The sequence below is a fragment of the Crocuta crocuta genome, unplaced genomic scaffold (genome assembly GCF_008692635.1).
Source record: "Crocuta crocuta isolate KB4526 unplaced genomic scaffold, BGI_CrCroc_1.0 scaffold167, whole genome shotgun sequence".
Taxonomy (NCBI): domain Eukaryota; kingdom Metazoa; phylum Chordata; class Mammalia; order Carnivora; family Hyaenidae; genus Crocuta; species Crocuta crocuta.
Genome location: NW_027532406.1, coordinates 2551563 through 2575200, shown reverse-complemented (window position 1 = coordinate 2575200; position 23638 = coordinate 2551563). Strand labels below are relative to the sequence as shown.

The 23638-nt window shown below is 46.9% G+C and overlaps 1 protein-coding gene across 1 annotated transcript in view; it reads right to left on the bottom strand.

Annotated features, from left to right (window-relative positions):
- Window positions 1–23638, bottom strand: part of CAMK2G (calcium/calmodulin dependent protein kinase II gamma) — a 64911-nt gene that overhangs the window by 11799 nt on the left and 29474 nt on the right. Inside the window, exons 4-14 of the mRNA XM_077778487.1 lie at window positions 21121–21175; window positions 20176–20241; window positions 17645–17717; window positions 17398–17500; window positions 16887–16970; window positions 16345–16439; window positions 15612–15734; window positions 11689–11772; window positions 11404–11446; window positions 8887–8949; window positions 6820–6863 (exon numbers count right to left, since the gene is read on the bottom strand). Coding sequence (XP_077634613.1) covers window positions 6820–6863; window positions 8887–8949; window positions 11404–11446; window positions 11689–11772; window positions 15612–15734; window positions 16345–16439; window positions 16887–16970; window positions 17398–17500; window positions 17645–17717; window positions 20176–20241; window positions 21121–21175 — 833 coding nt within the window. The remainder of the gene's footprint in view (window positions 1–6819; window positions 6864–8886; window positions 8950–11403; window positions 11447–11688; window positions 11773–15611; window positions 15735–16344; window positions 16440–16886; window positions 16971–17397; window positions 17501–17644; window positions 17718–20175; window positions 20242–21120; window positions 21176–23638) is intronic.

Sequence of the window (23638 nt, the reverse complement as noted above, 5' to 3'; positions counted from 1 at the left end):
GCTTTTGTGAAGAGATTAACTCACAAGTTCATGAAGGTAACATTTTGCTGCAAATTGATAGGTTAGGGGTTATAAGGCTTGTTCACCTATAAGGTTATTTATTTTCTCTCATTACTAGGTCTGCCCACAATGTGGGTAAGCAGCTACCAGGTAAATAGCAAAAGCCACTCAAGGGCTTCCTCAGCTTTAGAAACATTATACTCCTGAACCTAGATTTTTTTTTTTTTTTTTTTTGCTGCTCCCCTATACTGCTTTTCAGATAAAGATGCTGAGCTTTTGAAAATCATTGGGTAAACAGTGAATTGGTGGCATCTCTTTCTCTGTCAGTGTGGCCATGCTCATTTATAAGACTTTAGTATCTCACTGCATTTTGGAATTAGTGAAAAATGGGAAAATAGGAGTGCTGGTGACAGAAAGTGCGGTGATCACAAAGACATCAAGATGTGAACCAGGAAGAGTGTTGAAAGCAGTGATTCCTTAGCCTCAGCCAGATGCTTATGGACTTTGTGTTCAGATGTGAAACAAGAGCATAAAGACCACATGGAACACTGAAAACACATCTCAGAAGGCTGTGTCTAAAAGGTGACAGGCACTTCAGAAGTTTATAATTAGCCTGCTGGCAGACAGAAGTACCCTTGGAACACATCTATGTGTTGTCTGACTACTGTTCTAGGCGCAGTAAGTATGTCAGATAAATGTTCCTTCCCTCAGGAGGCTGACATTCTACTTTAGAAGACATCTTCAGGACTGTTATTAAATTGAAAAGAAAAGGACTACAAGTATTTAAAAGAATTGAAAGTTACATCTAAAGAAAAAGAAGGCCTAATAATAATTGGGCTTCTTCTTCTTTTTAAAAAACATCTCTGTGTCCAATGTGGGGCTCGGACTCATGACCCTAAGATCAAGAGTTGCATGCTCTACTGACTGAGCCAGCCAGAAACCCCTAACTGGACTTCTTTTGCATTAGTCTTTCATTTATGCCCCAAAATGAGATTTTACTTCCAAAATTATTCCCCCAAAAGAGGAAGGTGCTGTACATCCATACTTATCCTTTTATCCAACTAGAGTGTTTACAATGTGAGGGAAGGTCCACCTTTGTAATCTCCTCTGCACCTAGCAAAATGCCTTAAAGTTAGCATATAATCAACAAACTTTTGCTGAGTTGAACTGAGTTTGTGGACTCTGGTTTTTCCTCAGGCTAAAGCAGAGCACAGGTTTCCAACTTGCCCAGAATCACTGGAGTGAAAATTGCAGGGACACTGACCAGGCTTAATCTTGGTTCTTGTGATTTTCAGGAACTTGCTGTCAAGATTGCACCTGGACCTTGTCTTAGGTAGAGCACTTTCTATCATCTGCATCACCTAATGGGGAATAAGTTCCCAATCCCAGCTGCCTCTCTTTTTCCTAAACTGTCCTGCATGAAAACGTGAGATAATCCTTTTCTACCCAAGGGTTAGTTTCTACTGGGTTAGTAGATTTCTTTCAGTACCTCTCTTCATCTGCTCAGGGCTTTGCCCTCAACCATGGATAGCTGAGCGCCTCTCAACCAGCACACTACAGCATTGTTTCAATACCAGATCATTTTTAAAGAATCACATCTCACTTTTATTTAAGAATTAAATATTTATTTAAAATTTGAAATCAGAAAAGGGTTCAAACCTGCTTTGCATGCTTAAACAATATTCAAACAGTACTTAAGGAAATGGCTATATCTTGTGTTTTTTTCTTTTGTTTATTTTTTTAAAGACTGGATGGCCATTCTGGCCTTGAGGGCTAGTCCTCAACTAGAGGCCTCTCAGGATCTGAGAGTTTGTGGCCCCCCTGAGTCCTGTCCTCACAAGTGGCCATCATTCTTCTACAGACCCTGTGTCCCTATACCACTCTTAGATAAGTCTAAGCAGAACCCGGGGTCCCTAAATTCAAGAGCACAAAGTAGAGTCGATGCTCAAACCAATGCTAATAGTCCAGGATCTTGTGAAAATTTCTGGAAATGAGAAACAAACCTCTCTACAGAACTTAAGCACCGGGAATTGGGAAAGGGAAGCTGGGAAAGGAAGGTGGGGTCTATTAAGCAACCCAGGATGCTCACAGGTCAGCATCTTCTGAGCAATTTCATAGGCCTCCCTCATATACACGTTGTGACCTTGACCTTCAAGAGAGTCCAGAAAAGTCAAACCCCACACATCTTGCTCTGCCCGCCCCTCTGCCTGTCCCAGTACTTCCATCCAACTATGCCATTCATTGTTATACACATGTTCCTGAATTGAAAAGGTCTGTAGTCACATTACAAACAACTTGGAAAACAAAGAAGGAAAAAAACCACCTGTAAACCTGTCTGTCTTGCTAGTCTTTGTTCTTATACAATTAAAAAACATCATTATAAGCTACATACAAGTTCTTACTTTTGAAACAAATAGTATTTTGATTTTTACTCTGATTATCAAAGTAATCCCTAGTCTAGGTAAAAAAGGTAGGAAACACAGAAAAATATATAAAATAAAAGTTTCCCAAATTCCCATCATCCACTTAAGTTACTATTAATACTTCATGGGACTTCTTCCAGTTCTTTTTCTACCCACATTATACCAAATATAATCAACAAATATCATTTTTTAAAATAAAATTTAGATGATACTGTATGTACTGCTTTATATCCCACTTTTTTCACTTAATATAAAACATTATATAGTCATAAAAATTAATAACTTTGTAAAGCCCTAGTAAATGGATTTCTTGTAATTATTCAGTCATTATCTTATTGACTTTTGAAATTGTCTCCAATTTTTTCAATTATAAATGTCATGTTGAACATCCTTCCACTTTCAGTTTTTCTATATTTTGAATGATTTTTTTTTTCTACAGTTTATTTATTTATTTTTTTTAGTCATCTCTTCACCCAGCATGGGGCTCAAACTCATGACCCTGAGATCAAGAGTCACACGCTCTACTGACTGAGCCAGCCAGGCGCTCCTTGAATTATTTCTTTAGGACAAATTCCCAGAAGTAAAATTAAAGGGTAAAAACAGCAGGGACATTTTTATGGCTTTTGACATACAGGCTGTTTCAGAAAGGGCCATTGCTATTTATGCTACTATCACAAACTTAAGAGTCCAAAAACGGCACGTCATTTCAACCTGCATTTCTTTGTTACTAGTGAGGCTAAACATCCACATTTGTTAACCGTTTCTACCTCCTCTGTCAGTGCATCTTCTCTAACCATTTATCTACTGGATTTTAGGGGGGATTCTTATTTGTTAGAGAAAGCTTTTTTTGTATAAAAATAATATTAACACTTCCCATCAAACTTGCTGTGAATATTTTCCTCAACTTGTTGCTGGCCATTTAATCTTGGATGGTCATTCCCTTCTTAAACATTTGCATCTTTGCCTCTGATCCCACCACTATATTCAAAGTCTTCTCTCAAGAATAAAACTCATGTACTGAGCACATAGCAAGGTCAGGCACTAGGTTCCCCATATACATTCTCATTTAAAGCAATTTATTTAATGATTTTTTTTTTTTGCCCAGCCCTCCTCCTCCTCAGTGCTCTGTAAGGTCAGACATGTACACATCTGTTCTTCTCCCACCTCTTCTGTGTTTTCTGTTTCCTGTGATGATTCCTCTTCTTCCAGCCTCTCAATGACAGATAGCTCTGAAAATACGTATTTACTGAACTTTTAAACCTTCATGCGCTTTAGATCCATATGGGAGAAGCGGAATATTATTAAAATTCAGATTCTGTCTCTCACCCAAAGCTTCCTGAATCTGAATTCCAGGGTGGATCCTGGAATCTGTATCTTTTTAATTAGCTTCTTATGCTAATATTACGTAGCTATGCTTGACACTCATCCTTGGGGATCTAGAAAGTTCCATCAGAAACCTGTCCTTCAATGTCTCCTTTATCCATTTTTTCACTACCACCTTGGCTGTTACTGCTTTATTTCAGGTCCTACTTTGCACAGTCACTTTTTCCTTCAGCCTTTCAGAGCTACTGAAGTTCCCAGAACACCATACTGTTTCAAACCTATTTATCTTGTGCTCTTTCCTCTGCCTGGAATATCTCCCCTTTCCTGCTCACTTCAACCTAGAAAGATCAAATGAGTCCTTCAAACTCAGGTCATGGGCCATCACCTTCAGGAAGGTTTCCTGCTTTGACTCAGATGCTGGTCTCTGTTCCCCTAGTGTCTGTCCTATATACACTTCCCTCACAGACCCTCCAGACACAGGGCAACTGCTGGTTTCTGTCTCTCTCCAACTCTGAACACCTTAAAAGGTAGATTATGGGGCTATCCTCCCAGTCCCTGAAGGATGGACTTTGGCTGAGTGAGTGAACTCCTGTGATTCACTCATATGAGCCCCATCTGCATGTCCTGTGCTGACCTCTTCCCTGGGCTACATCAGGTACTTCCCAGCACCTTAAAAGTCCTCTCCACTTTTCTCTCAACCTCAGTGTAGTCAAAATAAAACTCTTGCTATCAAAATGAGTGTTTCTTCGTGATTACTCCCATTTCTAGCAGAGGTACCACCAATTCTTCCAACTTTCAAGGAACTCTGACATTATCTTTAATGGGTCCTTTTTTACATATCCAGTGTCAATTTCTTTTCAAGTTGGGATAGCCAAACTCTAATCATGGACTCCCATTCCTGGATACAGCTGGACCAATTATTTACAGGCAGTGCCTATTCTTAACATGTGTTTATTTTTGAGAGAGAAACAAAGCATGAGTGGAGGAGGGTCAGAGAGAGAGGGAGGCACAGAATCCGAAGCAGGCTACAGACTCTGAGCTGTCCGTACAGAGCCTGACTCAGGGCTTGAACTCATCAATCATGAGATCATGACCTGAGCCTAAGTCAGATGCTTTACTAAATGAGCCACCTAGGTGCCCCTAGGCAGTGCCTATTCTGATTAGTTGGCGTCTGTGCTCTTCTGGTGGTTAAGTATTTTCAATATTAGCTCTTTCTATTTCTAATGACCTTTTCTTCACTCTATGCCCAGATTATTCTAATTGATACCTCTGTGTCTACTTCCTACCCTCTTCTATTCATCCTTATACCCTTAGCCAAATCTTTTGAAAGCACAGTTCTTGCTGTAGCTTCCGTGCTCAGTGATCTGTTTCCTGTCTGACACACAAACCTCTAATCCCTCTGCCCAACCAGACCACTCCAGCTATATTTTAGATATCCTTCTACCACAAACCCCGTGTTCCAGTTGGGCGAAGAACATCAATATGCATGACAGAACCCATACAAATACTTTGTTGTTTTTAAGTTATAGAAGGAATGCCTTCTATGTTGCCTCTCATTTTAAGGAAAAATACACGTGTACAAAGTAAAAAATGAAAGGTGTGTCTTTCCACCCTGTCCTCACCACCAATCCCATTCTCTAGAGGCAATCAGTGACTAGGTTCCAATCTTCCTACATCCTTTAAGCTTTCTCCAATAAGCTTTTGTCCAGAAGCTTCTTGGACTGAGCCATGCAATGCAGGGTCCAGCATCAATACCATTCAGTGCCTAGCTGATTCCAGGTATGTCCATTTTCCTATTCAATTAACTTTGCAACTTCTCAAAGCTGGATGAAAACTACATCACCCCTTCTATCTCTTGTGTGCCCCTAGAACTGAATACAGCGCTGGGCCTCTGATAGGTACTTATTAAATACTTTGTAAAGAACAATTGATTCTAGCTTCTTTCCCAGATAGAAATATGCAAACTTTCTCTCCAACTAAACCTGCCACCTTTTTCTAACTTGGCTACACCATCCAGTTCATGTCCCTATAACTGGGGAGCTTCTGGTCACCCCCAGCTCTATGTCAGCAGGTGTGTGTGGAGCCCAAGCTCCCCTCCTTGGGGCAGAAGTACACAGAAGCAGGCAAGCAGAGAATGAGAGAAAGAGGAAGGGGACGGGGAGGAGAACGGGGTACACATGTATATCTCAGCAGGGGACATAAAATCCTGGGGAAAGGCCCAATTTAAACTTCTGTTAGAATTTAAAAGTTTGGATGATTTCATAGTTTAAAATACCCTGTGGTGTAAACTGGTAGGCTTCAAGATAGTATGAACTCCTATCCAGTGCCCAAGCTCCAGGACCTATTCTGCCCCCCTAACATTTACAGAACACTCTGGGCCCTGTGAAGACCTCTAGCCACCTCTCCTCCACCTTCCCCAAGCAGCCAGTCCCACTAGGGCTTTCTGCTGGTCCCTGTGGGCCCCTGTTCTTTTGCCACAATCCCTCAGGAAAAGCTCCCTCACTAAATGGGAATAAGCTGTGATACACCATGTCCTTCACCTGTTTCTGAGGAGGCTCTACCTCAAGAGAGTTTAAGACACTTTCATTTAGTGGTATTTGACTGAGTTCTGGAAGTGCTTTGGAGATAAGGACAAAAAAACTAAAGGATAATGGCTTCCAGTTCCAAGCCCTGGTACCCTGTCAACCAGGAAAACTTTGCTTTCATTTGGTAAAAAGTGTCTGTGCTCTAAAAAGAAAAAGAGAAAGAGAAGATTGACCCAAATGACCTTAAAAAAAAAAAAAAAAGCCCTGAGAGTCAAACTGTGGAGATGAGGCATGTGTCTGCAGTCAGGTTCAGGATTCAGCTCTAGTAAACTATAATTTAGATCACTTCCCCTGAGTCTTCATGATCAAGCTAGGGTCAAAAGAAACACATCCTCCTTCTGCCCTCACAGGCCAATGGAACCTGCTGTTCTGAGCACAAAGAGTTCCAGTTTTAAGCAGAAAAGCAAGGATAGGAGAGTTTCTGGGAACCCCCCATAGAGACGTTGGGAGAGAGAACAGTCTCAGGCCAGAGGGGTGGAGACACCTACCTTGACACCACCATCTGACTTCTTGTTCAGTAGGCTTTTGGCAGCTGTGAAAACAAAAAGGAAAATCAAGTCTCCCACATTGTACCCTCTCCCTAACCTGACGTCTGGCAGCCAGATCCGCAAGAGTCCGCTGTGTCTGACAAGGGGGCCAGGAGTCTCCTGAAGCCCCTGGAAAAGGGCCCTCCTGGTAGCCTCAAAGCAAGAAGGGCATCTCAAGCTGCGTCAGACCCTCAGGGTGGCACCCCGCGATCTCTTCTGCCACGGAAGTGGGCTCAGCAGAAACAGGGACACACTGCGCTTGGGAGGAGAAACCACATTCAGTACTGGAGCTGCCTGGGGTACGAGGAACTCTGCCTTCAACAGCTTCCACCCAGGACTGGAAACAGAGTGCCAGGGTGAAAGGTGAGGGCTCCATCCCTAGATGCCATGGAATTCCTCAGAACGGCCAAGCTGGAAGGATGCAAGACATCTCCTGAGAGCTCTTAAGAAACAAGAGTGTCACAGTTCACGAAGGAGACCAGACGTGAGGACAGACAGACACAGACACAGAGACCAGGACCACCTACAGGAGGGTTTTGCCAGGGGGTTGAAGCCTTGACTGGGCAGGTCCTTACCAGGCTTTCTGGGTCCTATCTGCCACTTTTTCCTCAGTCTACTCTCTGGACCCACTGAGCAGGAAGGAGTGGGCAGAATAATGAGGAATTAAACAGATTCTAGCCAGGCACAGGAGGAGGTTCAAGGCTGATGAGCTTTGTGTAGGAAGGCTGGTGATGCCTGCTGGTCACCAAGGCCACAGGAAGGTAGCAGACAGTGGATGGCAGAGTCTGGGAGGCACAGGAGGATGGAATCAGCTGTCTGATCCACCATAACACTGGCTCTATCAGTTGCTATCTATATGACCTTGAGTGAGTTACTTAATCTCCCTGAACCTCAGTTTCTTTACCTATAAAATGGGATAAAATAGGGCCTAGGTCACAGGACAGTGGTGGGGATCTAATGGGACAATGCATGAAAAGCACTAAGCAGAGTGCTTGACATAGAGCAAGTACTCACTAAGTGTAAACCATTGTCACTGTTACTGCTGCCATTCTTCCCTTCAGGTGGCCATTCCTACCCTGGTTGGGTCCCCTATCTTTCTGGTAAGAATAGGGATCCCTCCATCACAAGAATTCTGACATCCCAGAAGTGGCCTATGGTCCGATCTTCATGTGGGGCGATTTGAAATTTATTGTTTTAATGTGTTTACTACTATGCCTGACCACCTACTGTGTTAAGTGCTTTATATACATCAGAGTTTTCAACTCTGGCTGCCCATTAGAATCATTTGGGGAGCTTAAAAAAAAATCATTATGCCTATCCCATGCCCTAGGGATTCTGATTTTATTTGTCTAGGTGGGGGTGTCGGCATCACGGTGTTTTACAAGCTGTCCTATATAGGCAGGGTCGAAAGCCTTTGACATACATGGTCTGAAATCATTGCCATGTGATTTATTATCCCCACCAGAAAAATGAGGAAACTAAGGTTGGGAGAGCTGACGTGACTTGTTCAGGGTGTAGCAGGGCTAGGATCCAAACGTAGGGACGACTCTCTCTACAGCTGCTGCGCTCTATAGCCTTTCAGACCTGGAGGCCTGCAGATGCCAGACTTCACAATTTTGAGAGGCATGGCTTCCTCTATGGGGTCTCCCAACGGTGCTGACAAAGCCTAGTCCTAGCACTGGGCAGCTCCAGCCATGCCCAAGACTGTCTCTGGGGGGCTGCCGCTGGCCTCTGCCCTCAGGCAGGCCAGGCTCTCGGCTGTCTGGAGGAAAGCCTCCTGCTGCCCAGCTCCACGTCCCCAGGCTATTGCCTCCTGAGAGTTGGCAAGCGCCCAGCATGCACGGCTGGTTAGGGGGCTCTGTGACACCAATGTGCTCGCAGATGCCAAGTTAGGTGGTCCGTCTGGCATGCCCATCTCAGCCCGCAAGCATGGGACTCGCCTCCCTGGTGAGTGGGCCTGGCATGCTGGCCCTCCTGGTGGGGTGGCAGGGAGCCGAGGCAGGCGGTCAGGGGACTCATGCCACGTACCTTGCCCGGCCAGGCCGGCGGCGCTCGCGGCAGGCGAGGCGGGGGCGGAGCTCTGCCTGCCAACTGAGGGGATACAATCTCTCAGTGCACAGAGCTGCCGCAAAGCCACAGGGGCCAGTCAGCAGCGAGCATGCCCCAGCACGAGGCGCGGGAACCGCTGGCCGCCCACGCACAGCAAGGCCCCGGCGTGGCCAAGCCAGCCGAGCTGGGGGAGCGAAGGCGCCAGGGACAGGCTGATGAGCAGGTGCAGCCAGCCCTGCAGCAGTCTGGGGACCTGAGAGGACTGGGTTCGGTCAGGGTGTGGGGATTACCACAGCTCCAGCACCTGTCCCATGAGCACCTCAGGTGAGGGACTAAAGCCTGGTGAGGGGTGGTGTCCTTTCTGAGGCAGCTGGGCCCTCTCTTGAGGCTGTGAGGAAACTGCACCTCACCTTCAGACCTTCCCTCCTTAGGGGACCTTAAAGGAGGATGTTATCAGAGAGTTCTTTTCCTTTGGCCATATTCCAAACAGGAGGGACACTGGCACTTGGGGCTTGGGGAAGGTGCATGGCCTTTGTGCAGCTCAGTTCACTGATGGGCCCCAGCTCCCTAATCCTCTCTTATTCTTCTAGATCCTAGTGTCCTTAGAGACATGGGTTGCTTGCCCTCTTCAAGGCAGGTAGCCAGCTTTTCCCGGCCTGTATTTCAGTACTCTGAGGGTGAAGACGCTCAAGAAATGAGCCTCAAGAAAGAAAACAAAGGCTGCTGAAGCAATACATTCTAGAAGCCCTGATTCCACCATTAGCTAACCTGCTAGAATCCAGGGCTAAGCTGTACCCCCTATTTGGGGTAAACTCAAACGGCCTAGTTCATGCCTAAAAAAACACATAGGTGCCCTTCCTTCTTGATTACACCTGGTGACACCACTTTCTGCAGAAGCTTCTAGAGACAGGCTCTATCCCTACCTGTCCCTGAGTCATACTAGAGTGCTTGCAGCACTTTTTTGGGTCTCCTCTAACCCAGGCAAAGTGAGCTCAAAGGCTGACAAGGTCTGTGCAGCAAGGACAGCAGGCTCGTTAGGGATGAGTGAAAGTGCTGTGTCCAAACAGAGAGACCAATTTTCTGAAATGGGACGGGGGAGGGAGGCTGACGTGGAGCCCTTGGGACAAGGCACATGCTATTGATTTCCTGGTCTAGAAGAGAAGCAGGAGCCTGTCTTCACATTTCTTCTACTCAGAGAGACAACAGATCACCATTCTAGGTCAGCACAGAAATGCCCTTGACTGTCCTCCAGAAAGCTCTCACACTGAGAAAGTAGAAGCTTCAAGTAATTTGAAGACAAGAAGCCTTATGTGGAACTACAGGTCCATCTCTGTTGGAGGCAGCCAAGCTGTGCCCTCCTGCTCTCATTTGTGAGAGCTGAATCCAGAACCAAAGTCTTCCCCTTAGGGATACCTACATAAGAATGAGCCCCAAAGCAGCAACAGAGAGGATGGGCCTGAGCTGGGACACTTCCCTGGATCACTTTCCAGTCCTGACCCTCTAGGGCCCTGTGGCTCTCACTTGGGTTAGAGCTCATGAAGCCCCAAGACTTCTCACCTGCAGCATCTTCAGACCAGGGGCCCTTAGGTTACTCTAAGTCAACACAGACAAGCCCCTCCTGATCAAAGGGACAACCTTGGCCCAGAGTGGCTGCCTGCATGAGTGCTGCCACACAACCCTGTCTCCACATCAGCGCAGAAGGAAAGCAAGGGAAGGAATCTTGCTATGAGAATGAGAGAAGGGGTCTTCAGCCAAAACAGTGGGGCTGGGGGTTGCGAGGCTGTGGAGGCGGGAGGGGAAAAGGCAAGCTGGGAAGAGACCTTCTTTCTTCAGTTAACCTCTGACATTAACCTTTTTNGAGTGTCTTGCATCTTAAAAAGAAATGTCAAGTGTGATTTACAAAATACTGGTCCTAACTATCCCAATTTCTCAGGCAAATTTAAGCAAGTTGCTTTCCCTCCATCCTGGTCTCTATTTCTTTACTTTTACACAACTAGTATCACAAAGCATATTTTAAGCACAGTCTCTACAAAACGTTTAAGCATCTGGAAAAATTTCTATTAGTCATCCCTACTTAGACAAAATGAAGTAGAGACCGTCCCAGTAGGCAAATTAATGGTGGTGATTGAGAAGATTCGCTACATCTCATCTCTCTCTTTTTTCCCAGCACGCTGTCCAATACCCTAATGACTGGCTAAAATCTTAAAGTGCTGAGAGTCTTTAGAGAATTAAATAAGAATTTCCAGGGACACGGTAAATGGGAGGCTGGGCAGGTTACTCTTTGGGAGGGCTTAGGGAACAGAATTCGTAAATGTGAACCCAAAAGAAGTCCCTCAGAATCTCATGTAATAGGACCCAGCAGCAGCCGCCCCTCAAAACAGGGTCTTCTTCATCTTGGTCAAGGTGTTGCCTGAGACACCCACCACTGGGATGATAACACCCTGTTCTGACCCACTCACCTCAATGGAATTAAAGTGCACAGCTGGGAAAACATACCTGAAAAGTTTCTGGAGACAAGCATGGTCGTGAGGATGGCACCCTGGGGAAAGAAGAGGGGCCTGTGAATTCAGCTGGACTCTAGAAAAGCATAGCCTGGTCTCAGGCAGAGGGCAGCTGCTGGTCAGAGCCTCAAGACCTCAGGTCTTTGGGGCTCCCCAATATGTACAACCTTCACAGCTCAGCTCCAGCCAGAAGGGGAACTTCCTTTTGTGATGGGGCAGGAGATATCCTATCAAAAGCCATGATTCCAGGATGCTGGCAGCCTGGAAAGGCAAGACTCACCTTCAGTTTTCTCCGTGCATTGAACTTGCGCAAACACTCCACAGTCTCTTGACGATGCATCATGGACGCCACTGTGGATCGTTGCTGGAAGCCAAACAGACAGGCCTGTGAGCCCTCCCGTCAGGTCCTCTGCCCCTCACCCTCGTCCCAGCACTGTTGGCTGTGTGCTCAGCCACCCCTGAGTTGATCCGAAGATAAAATGAGGTCATAGATGTGAAAATACTTTTACAACAAAAGCACTACCCCAAACTCAAGGTTATGTAAGGACAATAATCCGAACATGAAAACATCACTGATAATTGATGCTAGATGAAGAGGGTGTGTGAGAGAGCACTCTCCCCTTCCTTAGGAAATGGAGGCTATAGAACGGAAGAGAGTATCCTGTGTGTTGTGACCCTCATGCAGTAACTCCTTCAGCAACTGCTGGCTAAGCACCTACTGTACTTCTGAGCAGTGAGAAAACAGGCAGGGCTCCTGCTCTCTATAGAGAATGTTCATCCCTTCCAAAAGCCCCTCTCATCACACCCCCGCAAGGACCTGAAGGAAGCTGGTCTGAGAAGCTAAGGGTCTTCACCCTGAAGTATCAGCTCTTTTCATCATTTTGGATGATGATTCCTCTTCAGACTATCACTGCTAACTTCCTTCCTCTTTAAAGAGTTCACTGGAAATAATTTACACTTAAAACGATTTAGAATGATTTCCTTGATGACTCAGGGTCATCAATACAAGCATCAATTATTAGGTAATATTGTAATAGAGTGATGTCCTCAGGGGCTACTAAGTTATGTAGGATGGTGGAGGGTGGGGCTTACAAGAATGACTCCCAGGACATACCATAATCCCCAGTTCTTGAGTACCTGTTTTAAGTTGCTCACCCCCTCCACACCCCCTTTGCTGTTGCTGTCTTGGCTAGCCTGCTAGAAAAATAAATCCCACAACATGCAGCCTGGTGTCCCTAACCCCATGGGGCTGCCCCACAATCCTGCTCCTCATCCCTGGCCCACTCCTTTTCCTGGTTCCCAAAGCAAGTCTGCCAACCTCAACCTCCTCTACCTTTCCTGAGTCTTATAATTTCACTTCCTCTCCAAAGTATAAATTCTTCCACAAAGAGAAATGAGAGATCATCACACAAGAACTCCTTCAACTTCAGACCCCCATCCAGTGATTTTCATCTGTTTTCAACCTCTTTTTACTAGCCCAACCTTAGCTTACTCAATTAGCCAATATTTTTAATCCCTTATTCTAGACTATATTCTTCTCTATACTATACTCAAGCATCTCCTTAAACAAAAATTTAAAATTCTCCTGACTCATCATCTTCTTTATACAGTACCATTCCTTTCTCTCCTCACCCTCATTCCCTCTTCCCTCACTGAAGAAAGGGTTCAATCTCTCACTCCACTGCCTCTGTCAGTGAAATAATGAAACAATGGCTTCTGATTGGTCAGAGTATATGGATTCTTTTCCATCTTTATCATGGACTCTCTGTGGCATATGATTACAGACCCTCCCTTATTGAGACCTCCTATTTCTCAGGATTGCCTGCTCTTGAACCTCCTTCAGAAACAGAAATTCTCATTCCCAGTCCCCTTTGCTGGCTCCTCTAACTCTGTGTCTTTACATGCTGATGTTCAATGGCCATCTCTTTTCTTACTGAAGCAAATATAAGCCCATGATGGGAATTCAGTCAGCACAGAAACAATCCCATTTATTTCAACACCACCCACACAGAAACGATGGCAACCTGCATTTCCAATTTTTAACTTCTTTTCTAATCTCTGGAACCTCATTTCTAACTACCTATCTGATGTCTCCAGCTAGAGGTCCCCAGACACCACACTCAATATGTATAAAACTAAAATCATCATCTTTTCTCACAAACTGGCTCTTCCTGTGGGTTTCCTCTGAATCAGTGAATGGTACAACCCTCTGCTTATTATCAACTCAAAATCTGGCAGTCCCCATAGATGCCTCTCTCTCCTTCACTCCCTAAATCCAACTGGTCACTAAATCTTTTTGATTCTGTCTACCAAATATCTCCCAAATTTTTCCACTCCTTGCCACACCACTCAGGCTCCTGTCATTACCCTTAGCTAAGACCTCATTTGTCTTGCTTAATTACAACAGCTTCTTGAGCTCTCTGCCCCAGTCTTCTTTCTTCTTCAACTCCATTTTCTACATAGCTTCCAACGTGACCTTTATTAACTGTATTTCATTCCCTCTTTATTTTTTAAATTTATTTTCTTAAGATTTTATATTTCTCTAAGCAATCTCTACACCCAATGTAAGTGGATCTAGCACTTACAACCCTGAGATCAACAGTCAAATGCTCCACTGACTGAGCCAGCCAGGCGCCCCTTTGTTCCCTCTTTAAACCCCTTAAATGGTTCCCTACACTCTCAGAATAAAATCCAAACTCATTAGGCAGAGACTTGTATGTCATGGAATCTTTTTGGCTTCGTTCTCTTGCATTTTTGTAGGCATATCTTCATCTACAACCAAACTACTTAACATTCCTTAAACTTGCCATGATTTCCCACGGCCTTTCACCCTGGCCCATGCTAACCTCTGTCTTCAGGTTATCATCCTGAGGAACTCCCAGCCAGCTGTCAAGAACCAGGACAGAGGTCACCTCCTCCATGCAGCCTTCAGTAATCTCACTGCTCACCAGACAGCAAGATTTCCTACGCACTCATTAGATTTTTTTACATATTTGTCACACTGCAGAATGGTTTGCTGTTTGAATGCCGTCCTCCCCAGATACATTTTTTTACAGTTATTTATTTTTGAGAGACAGAACGAGACAGAGCACAAGTGGTGGAGGGGCAGAGAGCGAGAGAATGAGACACAGAATCCGAACCAGGCTCCAGGCTCTGAGCTGGAGCCACAGAGCCTGATGCGGGGCTTGAACTCACAAACCATGAGATCATGACCTGAGCCGAAGTTGGACACTTAACCGACTGAACCACCCAGGCACCCCTCCCCAGATAATTTTAAGATCACTCGGGGAAGGGGCTATGCCTCACTTATCTTTTTACCTTCAGTACCCACATAGTGACTGGCTCTAGAGAGGCATTTCAGTAAACACAGGAAAAGACAAATACATAAATGCATCATGGTTGTCAGGAGGCCTAACTGTAGCAGACTCTCTTTGTTTGAAAACAGAGATTTCTGGGGCACCTGGGTGGCTCAGTCAGTTGAGCATCCGACTTTAGCTCAGGTCATGATCTCATGGCTTTTGAGTTCAAGCTTTTTCAGTTCTGTGCTGGCAGCTCAGAGCCTGGAGCCTGCTTCAGATTCTGTGCCTCCCTCTCTCTCTGCTCCCCCCCCCCCCCCTTGCGTTCCCTCGCTCTCTCAAAAGTAGATAAACATTTAAAAATATAGAAAAAAAACCCAGAGATTTCAGTTTTATAGAAGTGTTTATGGAAAAAGAATATGTTGATCCACATTGACAGCCTGGAGGCTCTCCTACGGTGAGCTTTATGACTGAACTTCAACATGTTCTTTTTAACTGCCCAGAGGTCCCTTTTGTTTACTTGTTGGGTCTTGGTCACATTCCCATTAGAGTTGTGTGACAGCTGAGCTCTGAATATGCACCCTAAGCTTGGTAATTCACTTTGGGTTCTGCCAGCTACTTCCTATCATCAACTATCTAGAGTCTGCAAGGGTCAACCTAAGCTTTCATTCAAGATCAGAACAAAATCACACCTGACAACTAAGTGGGGGAGAGAAAGGTTGAAGCCAATTAGGCAATTGCCTCCTTGAATCCCTCCTGGGCACCCCAGTTCCCCTCCTTCTCTGCTGAGTCCTTGCTCAGGGCCCAGAATTATTCTCTGTTCTTAAAAAGGAGGATGAGGAGAGTACTGAGGGCACATTGAGGGCTGACATCTCTGAGATCCTCCACCCCAGGCGAAGACACTTACGCAGACCCATGGGTGCTTGAGAGCCTGGTCAGCTGTGATGCGCTTTGCAGGGTTTATGGTCAGCATCTGGTTGATCAAGTTCTTGGCTTCAGGAGTCACCGTGTCCCACTCTGGTGATGGGAACTAAGCAGGAAGAGGGAAAGGAGGTGTATGAAATCCGTGAGCCCCACACCCTGAAAGTGAGGCTCTGTCTTTGTTCCAGCTCCTATAAGTGGGATATTCTGTGCTGTCTAAACCTGCCTGGCAGAGAGACAGAGAAGCCCTGGGGCGCCCCAGCACCTGTGTCAAAACTTAAACACTAGGAGAGGAAGCCAGAATCATGGTTAGAATGCCAGGATATCAGATCAGAGTGGGAAGGGGACTCCAGCACCTTCTGGTTCAACCCCATCTCCTTACTAGAGAGAAACAGTGGCTCAACAATGTGCGCAAGGCCACACTGCAGTGCAGGAAGCCATGACACTTCTCGTCCCTATGTTATGTACCACACCACACCTCTCAGGCCATTCTCTGCAAATAACGGATCAAAGAGTTTCCGTGCACTCCTAGATTTTATGACTACCAAGAAAAGCTATGCAAAAAAGTTGTTCCTGGGATAGGGTGTGGCAGGAATTGAGACCTGTATGCCCATCCTTGGGTCCTACAAGTCCCCAAACACTCCTCGTATCCCATGACACACTAAACATGTCCCCTCCTGTGGACAGAGCCTGAGGGTCATGAACAAACCAGTCCTTACATCATAGGCCCCAGCCTTGATCTGCTGATACAACTTGTGCTGATCCTCATCCCAGAAGGGAGGGTATCCCACCAGGAGGATATACAGGATGACCCCTACGAGACAGAACACAAGTCGTCCGGGTCAGTTACCTACTTCACTGGGGAACCAAGAAAAGCCACACAGGGCTCAGCCACCCAGAAAGTCAAAGGTTATACCGGAGGTAGAAGTGCATGGCAGCTGATAATGCTGTGCCACTAGCCCCCTCCTGCTATCCTTTGCATCCCGCATCACCAGCCCACATCAGGGATTTCTTCAGGCATAAACCATCCTCTAAGGCATGGGTAAATCCCTCTTCAGGAAGGATGTAGTATAATCCAGGAAGTACTTGGGGAGGAGCGTGTGATGAGAACAGCCATCCCAGGGGCACCAGAGCAAACACCGTGATTTCACATACACCAGACACTTGTGGGGCCCACGAGGAATAGCAATGCCTCTATCTCACCATCGCTGAAGTTGAGGGCCCTTAACATCAAAAAGCTGAGAGTGTGGAATGGGCTTACCGCAGGCCCAGATATCCACAGGTTTTCCATAGGGATCTTTCCTCAAGACCTCAGGGGACAAGTAACCTGGGGTGCCGGCAAAACCTGTAGCAGAAGAGAGGGCAGAGGGACACTGAACCCACTTTCTCTCTCATAAAACCACATCAATTTCCCCCGAGTCCTTTCTCATTCCTGCTGCTTTTGCTACATAAGCTCTCAGCACGTGGGCAGCAAGAGATGGCAGGCTGGGTTTCTTATAGTGCCCAGAATAAAAATCAGAGGGCAAGTTCGTGTGCCTACCAGGCACTCCCATTCCTCCCCAGAGGCAGCAAGAATGCAGTGCTGACAACAGCTAGGCTCACTGTACTGAGTCACCTAGAGCCAGGGGGACGCTCTGTACCCTCCCCCTTCTTTAGTCTCTGAGGAGACCAGGACCATTAAGGGTCTGGCTTCTAGCTCTTAAAGAGGAAAGCAGATCAGGAAGAGGAGGAAGGGCGGGGGCCACATTCCAGGAAGACAGGGTCACTCTTACCAAACCAAGCCTGCTGTTCTCCCTGCACTTCAATGGCTAGGCCAAAATCAGCCAGCTTGACGGCGGCACCCTTGCATTTACTTGCCAGCAGCAGGTTTTCAGGCTGTATAAGGAAGAAAAAACCTCGTGAGGCACCCATCCTCTGGCCCTGAGGAAGCCTTGTTTGGGTCCTCGCAGTACCACCACCTGGCACCAGGTGGCGCCTATGCTTCACAAGCAGGGTGCAAAGGGGGAGCCTGGGTAGTACCTTCAGGTCCCGGTGGACGATGTCATGCTGGTGGATGTGGTTAACACTCTCCAGGATCTGATGTATACAGTGACTGCAAAAGCACAAGAAAAAGAAATGTCAGTGCAGGGTTAAACTACCCATCCACGACCACACACTAAAGATTAAAGCGTGTAAGTCTGGGCTACAGATTTACAGGGAATCACTGAACAATGGCTAAAACCTTGGACTCTGGACATCATCTAGTTCAACCTATTTTACAGAAGAAACTGAGCTCCAAGCATATTAACAGGTTTGTCCAGGTATTCCTACTAGATAATCGCAGAGGACAGACCAGGAGAGAGTTCACCATGCCTCCTTAGACTATACAGGCCAAGTGCAACCAGTCCATTTCCAGGACACTGGGGACACTCCTGAGAAAGAGAGTCCATCTGATCCCCTTCCTTCTTTTTTTTTCCCCTTACAGAAACTGTTCTTGGAGAAGAGGTTTGTGGTGACATCTTAGGAAAGCTAGTACGACTATACCCAAGTTGTTTTGCTGGGGGTTTACTCGCTCATTTAAACATTTATTGACAACCTATAGGCACTGTGCTTGGTACCACACAGACTATAAAGATGAGTAAGACCCAATGCCTGCACTGAGTTTATCACCTAGTAGGGGAGATAAAACTCAGGATGCAGACACCTTTAAGAAATGATGTGCTTAAGGAGGTTCCAAACAGGGCAACTGAGGAGCATTTCTGGTGATGATTTTGCATAGAAAAGACAAACTAACCCAGAGTCACCTTCAGCTACTATTTCTTTTCTTTCTTTCTTTCTTCTTTTTTTTTTTAAATAAGCTCCACATCCAACATGGGGCCTGTACTCAACATGCGGCTAGAACTCATGACCCTGAGATTAAGAGTCGCATGCTTTACCAACGGAGCCAGCCAGGCACCCCAACTGCTATTTCTTGAATCAGGCTGTCCACCTCCCAAAACATCCTGCCATGCTTGCAGTCAAACTCCTGGCAGGGAACACTGGCGATCTACAGCAATGGTGAAAAGTGGGGGGATGATTCGCCCCCAGGGGACATCTGGTAATGCCTAGAGATACTGCTGATTTTCACAATTAAGGGGGGAAATCTTACTGGCATCTGATGGGTAGAGCCCAGAGATACTTCTAAAACTCTACAATGCACAGGAGAGGCACTCACAATAAAAAATTATCTAGTCTCAAACGTCAGTAGTGTTGAGGTTGAGGATCACTGGCCTAGAGAATGGACCCCAGCCAGCAGGTACTACCAGGTATGCAGAGCAGGCCTGCAGAGTATTTGGGGGTGCTGGGCTGGTGTCCTGGACTTCTTATTCCTTCCTCTAAAATCTGATTCTGGGGCTTCCACAAGAGCCAAGGGGTCTTACCAGGCTCCTGGAGGCTGAGGCTCAGGCCTCCCTTCAGGACACAGCCCATGAGTAGGCCAAAGAGACTTCAAGACTGAGCTGAAGAGGCGAGTCTCCACAGAAATGTATAATTAGAACAGAGCCAGGCTAGCAGAGAGAGCCTTCTGGCCAAAAATGGCAAAAGTGCGAAGTGTCCCAGCAGAGCCAGGCCAAGCCCACTGGTACAGTCACACACAACCCTTCCCCTCCCCCTAGCCAGCTCTCCCTCCTCCCCGCCAGGCTCCCAGAGCTATCACCGCCTCCTCCTGCCCAGAGTCTGGTCCTCCCCTGCTGGCACTGGAATTCATCTCTCCACTTGAGAATTTTTCCTGAGGCCGAAGCATCTGAAGTTGATCAGCAAACACTGGCCTCTCAGGGTTGAGAAATTTGTGAGGAAGCTGTACTCCCCCACTCTCCAGAGGCAGCCAGAGCTGCCACAAATGCCAGATAAGCTGTAAGCAGGATGCTCAAAAGGAGGTTGTATGGATATCACCCTCAGAGAAAACTCGGGGCTGGGGGAGGAGCCGAGGCAAGAAAGACAGACCACACAAGCACCCAAGAGCTATGTGGGCTTCCATTGCGGGGGGGTGGGAGGGTGGGGAATGTTGAAGGCTGAGGGATGTAACCAAGGAACAGTCCTCCAGCCTCAGGAGCCCCACATAAGGGCTGGTCATGGTGATCAAGAGACTAAGTGATCCAGGCTAGAAGCTTTGCTGAGAAGATTCCTGATTGGATTATTAGCCCAGATGTTTACACTCCTTCAGAACAGAAACCATGTTTCCTCCATCTCTGGATCATTCCCAGGATGCCTTGCACACAGTAAAATTTGTCAAAGGAAAGAAGCAAAGGTAGGGAGGGCCCATGGGCAGGCATGCAAGTACAGTGCAAAGAAAACATATTTCCAGAGTGAAAGGATAAAGGAGACTTGCAAATACTTCACAAAAACATGGATCTGGAAGTGTTGAACTTTTAACGTCTAACATCACCTACCAAATGCAGCCCAGGTCCAGCTTACAGAATCTCTGTCCAGATAAGAGCTCTTCTGATCTTCCCCAATGACTATTCAAGTAGGCAAAATGCCTGCCCCCGTAACTTGGCCAAGACTCACACTGAGCTCTAGGGCCCTCGTCTCACCTGGCATCAGCTTCACTGTAGTACTCTCTGGCCACGATGTCTTCAAACAGCTCCCCACCAGTAACACTGCAACCAACAGACAGAGAGGGTCAAAGGAGGCAGGTCAGTTGGAAATATTTGCATCCAACAGGTAACCGGTCACACCGTGGTACAGCTTTTAAAGAAATCCCAACTCTACATGCGTTTCATCTGAGAGCCCAGAACATGCTTGATCCTTCAATGACATTGGGCTTCACCTTAGGATAAGATGGGCCCTCCTTTTCTCCTGCACATTTCTGTTTCTATAACCTACAGATGAGCTAATAGTCAGGCAAAGATGAATATACAGAGATCTAAGAGAAAATAATCAATCTACTCAGAAAGTTGCTGCTTTATTTGAGAGCAATATGAATACTAAGATACACAGCTGCCCAAGAAGGACAGACCAACTCCTAAAGTTGAAGAATAATGAGACCAAGGACACAGAGACCCAACCCTGAAAATACCAGAGAGGCATTTCCAGGAGGTAAAGAGCCACTTTTAAGATATTAAACCACAACCAAAGTGGAGGAGAGACCAATTGGAGTCCAGTTTATGACTAATAAAAGCCACCTTCAATTTCCCAGAATTTTTAAGGTCATGCGAAGAGCTGTATTCTATTTCTCCACTAAGGACAACACACCAAGAAACAAGAAAAAAGCATCTGCACAAGGTGTGCTGCTGAACAGAAATGCAAGAGCAATGCCATCCGGGGGTTCGGAGCCCTGGGGAGATACTGAGTGAGCAATGAGGTGCCCTCAGCAACCTGCCCATTACTAGAGGAAGTTTAAAATCAAATCCTTTCCCTCAGGCAAAGGAGAGGGACCCTCAGCAGAGGCTGAAGACCCAGGTTAGGTCTTTTTCCAAGCCTTCATCTTGAGCCAGCTGGAGGGAAAGGCCCCCACACCCTCAGAAAGTGGCACTTACAGGTCAAACACGAGGTAGTGAAACCCTTCTTCAGAAATACTGTCATGGAGGCGCACTGCAAGAGAGGAGATGGGGACAGAGATTAACAGAGAGAAACCTTGGAAACCTACTCCTCTCCTTAGCAACCCCACCCCTGTCCCAGCCTGTCAGCCTCACTGGATGGTCTTCTGAAGGAGTGGCAGTAAGAAGTGGCAACATGCCCATCACCCCCCAAGACCAGGTGACACAGCCACAGAGCAGAGAAACAACCAGACCTTGGATCTAGTGCTCTGGCTGTCCCTCACACTGCCTCAAATGTAGGCAAGAGATAGAAGCTTTGTGGCTAAGATATAAGACAGAAAAGCAGGAACCTTCCCAGAGGTGCTGGTCCCAGAGGAGGTGGTCCTGGGATATGACGCGTGAAGGTGTAACGCAGAGCAAGAGCAAGGACCACCTGGGGATGCTGACCGCAGAGGAACAAAGAATGACAAGATGGGAGAGCCCGAGAGCTCTTTCACAGGAGTAGATGGGAAAAGGGGAATTAAAGGCAGGGGGAAAAGCTGGAAAGGTAGAGCCCAGCAGGAAGGCATGTGGAGTGAGGCTAATGGATGGTGAGCATGGAGGCAACATGCAAACTCGGGCAATGACAACAGTAATTATTTATTAAAGTGCTTATTACATGCCAGACCTTGGGTTAGGCTCTTTGCATACATTACTTACTTCTACAAGCATTTATTGAGTGCCTACTAGTGTCAGATTCTGTGCTGGACAGTGGAATTTGGGACGGACATAGTGGCTGCCTCTGAGGAGTTTATTCTTCTGGACAACCACCCTGAGAGTAGTATTACTCCCATTCTACAGATGAGGACACTGGATGCTCAGAGGCACTGTATCTTACCAAAGGCCAAAGATGTAATAGGTCAAGATGTAAATCCAGCTCTTTCTGACTCCAAAGACTGGTCTACACCACTGCTTCCTATAAGAGATGCAGTATAGCCCACACAGCCAGACAACAGAGCAATGGAGCCTGTGAGAGAGACTACTCGCAAATGCACCTACGACAGCAGCATAGCCGGTTATAGGAGGCCACTGCACCGAGCAGACTAGGGCAACTCACCCGCTGCAGGAAAAAGCTGGCAAGCAGAATCCCTTCCCACTCCCCGCCTCCAGAGCTCCTGGGCAGAAAACCAATCTAATGTCTTCTGAGGTCTCCTCTTCAAGCTTCTGCCCACAAAGCCACCTCTGGCTTAAATGCCAACCCATGAACACCATTCTAATGCAAACACAAGGAGATGCTTTGGCTGAATGTCCCAGCTGCTCCTGTCCCTTCCCTCACCTGAACTCTCCTGATGGGGAGCCTCCATCTGACCTTCGCGCCAATCCTCAGCAGTTTCAGGAGCAACTCACAGAGCACTTTAGGAATGGCCTGACACCAAACCAGCCAGTGAAGTTCTTGGATACACGGGAGTCACCGCATCTCTTCCTTGGTGGGCCCAGGCTGCCAACCACCCCAAACAACAGATTCCATTTCCAGTGTCAGACTGTTTCCTCAGGGCCGAGGTGCTTCCCTATGTCCCTCCCACCACAGTAAGATCAGCCAGATGTAAAATACAGCCACTTAGGCGTCACTACAGCTCCATGGTTCTTCTCAGTTGACAAATGAGGATGTGGACCCGCCAGGGCCAGATCCAGGGCCCAACTGTCATATCGCCTACTTTGTTTGGTCAGATCCGGTTACCCAAGTTCCACCCTAAACTCAGTATCTCTGTGATTCACCAATGGGATCATGATCCCTCCTCCTCCAACTGTTCTCTCTGGTCCTCGGGCAAACAAGCTCATACTTCTCTAGGCCCCCAGATGACAGAAGAAGGAGCTACAGCCAGACCCATTCTTCCCTCCCACCCTGTTCAACTCATGCATGTTCAAGTGAGCTCCCCCAGAGCCCAGCCAGCCCCCTCCTCACTTGTGCTTCTCTGGTCTATGTCGGGGCTGCCCACAAAGTCTTGCTGCAGCTGCTGCTCCCTCGCTTCCAAAACGACTTTCCATTTAATTAAAAATTCACTATTAAAAAGCATGAAAGTATGTAATACAAATAATCCCCTGGAAATCAGCTGTCCCAGAAGCTAAAAACCAGCTTCATTAGGGAAGTGACTAACAGTAGCCGGATGGTAAGCTAACAACAGTAAAGCAGGTACGATGCTAACAACCACTCCCAGGGGAATTGGCCACCCGGCCCTGCCTCTCCCAGCCCCCCGCCCCCCGTGCCTGCCCCCTAGTCTAGCACAGCAGGGCTGAGAACGGGGCAGAAGGTACAGGCACCCATGCCTATGCTGAGATAGGGAGACGCTGGCACTTGCCTTTCTCGAGGAAGGCCACACACAGAGCTCAGGTGGGAGGAAGTAGGGGAGGGGAATCAGAAGAGAAGAGCAGTAATGGAAAATCAATCCAGCCCAGAGAACAGCTTTGATGTGTGCCTCAGAGCAAGGTACCACTGAGACAGGGAGGGACAGGTACACAAGTCCCCATACCTGAACGAGAT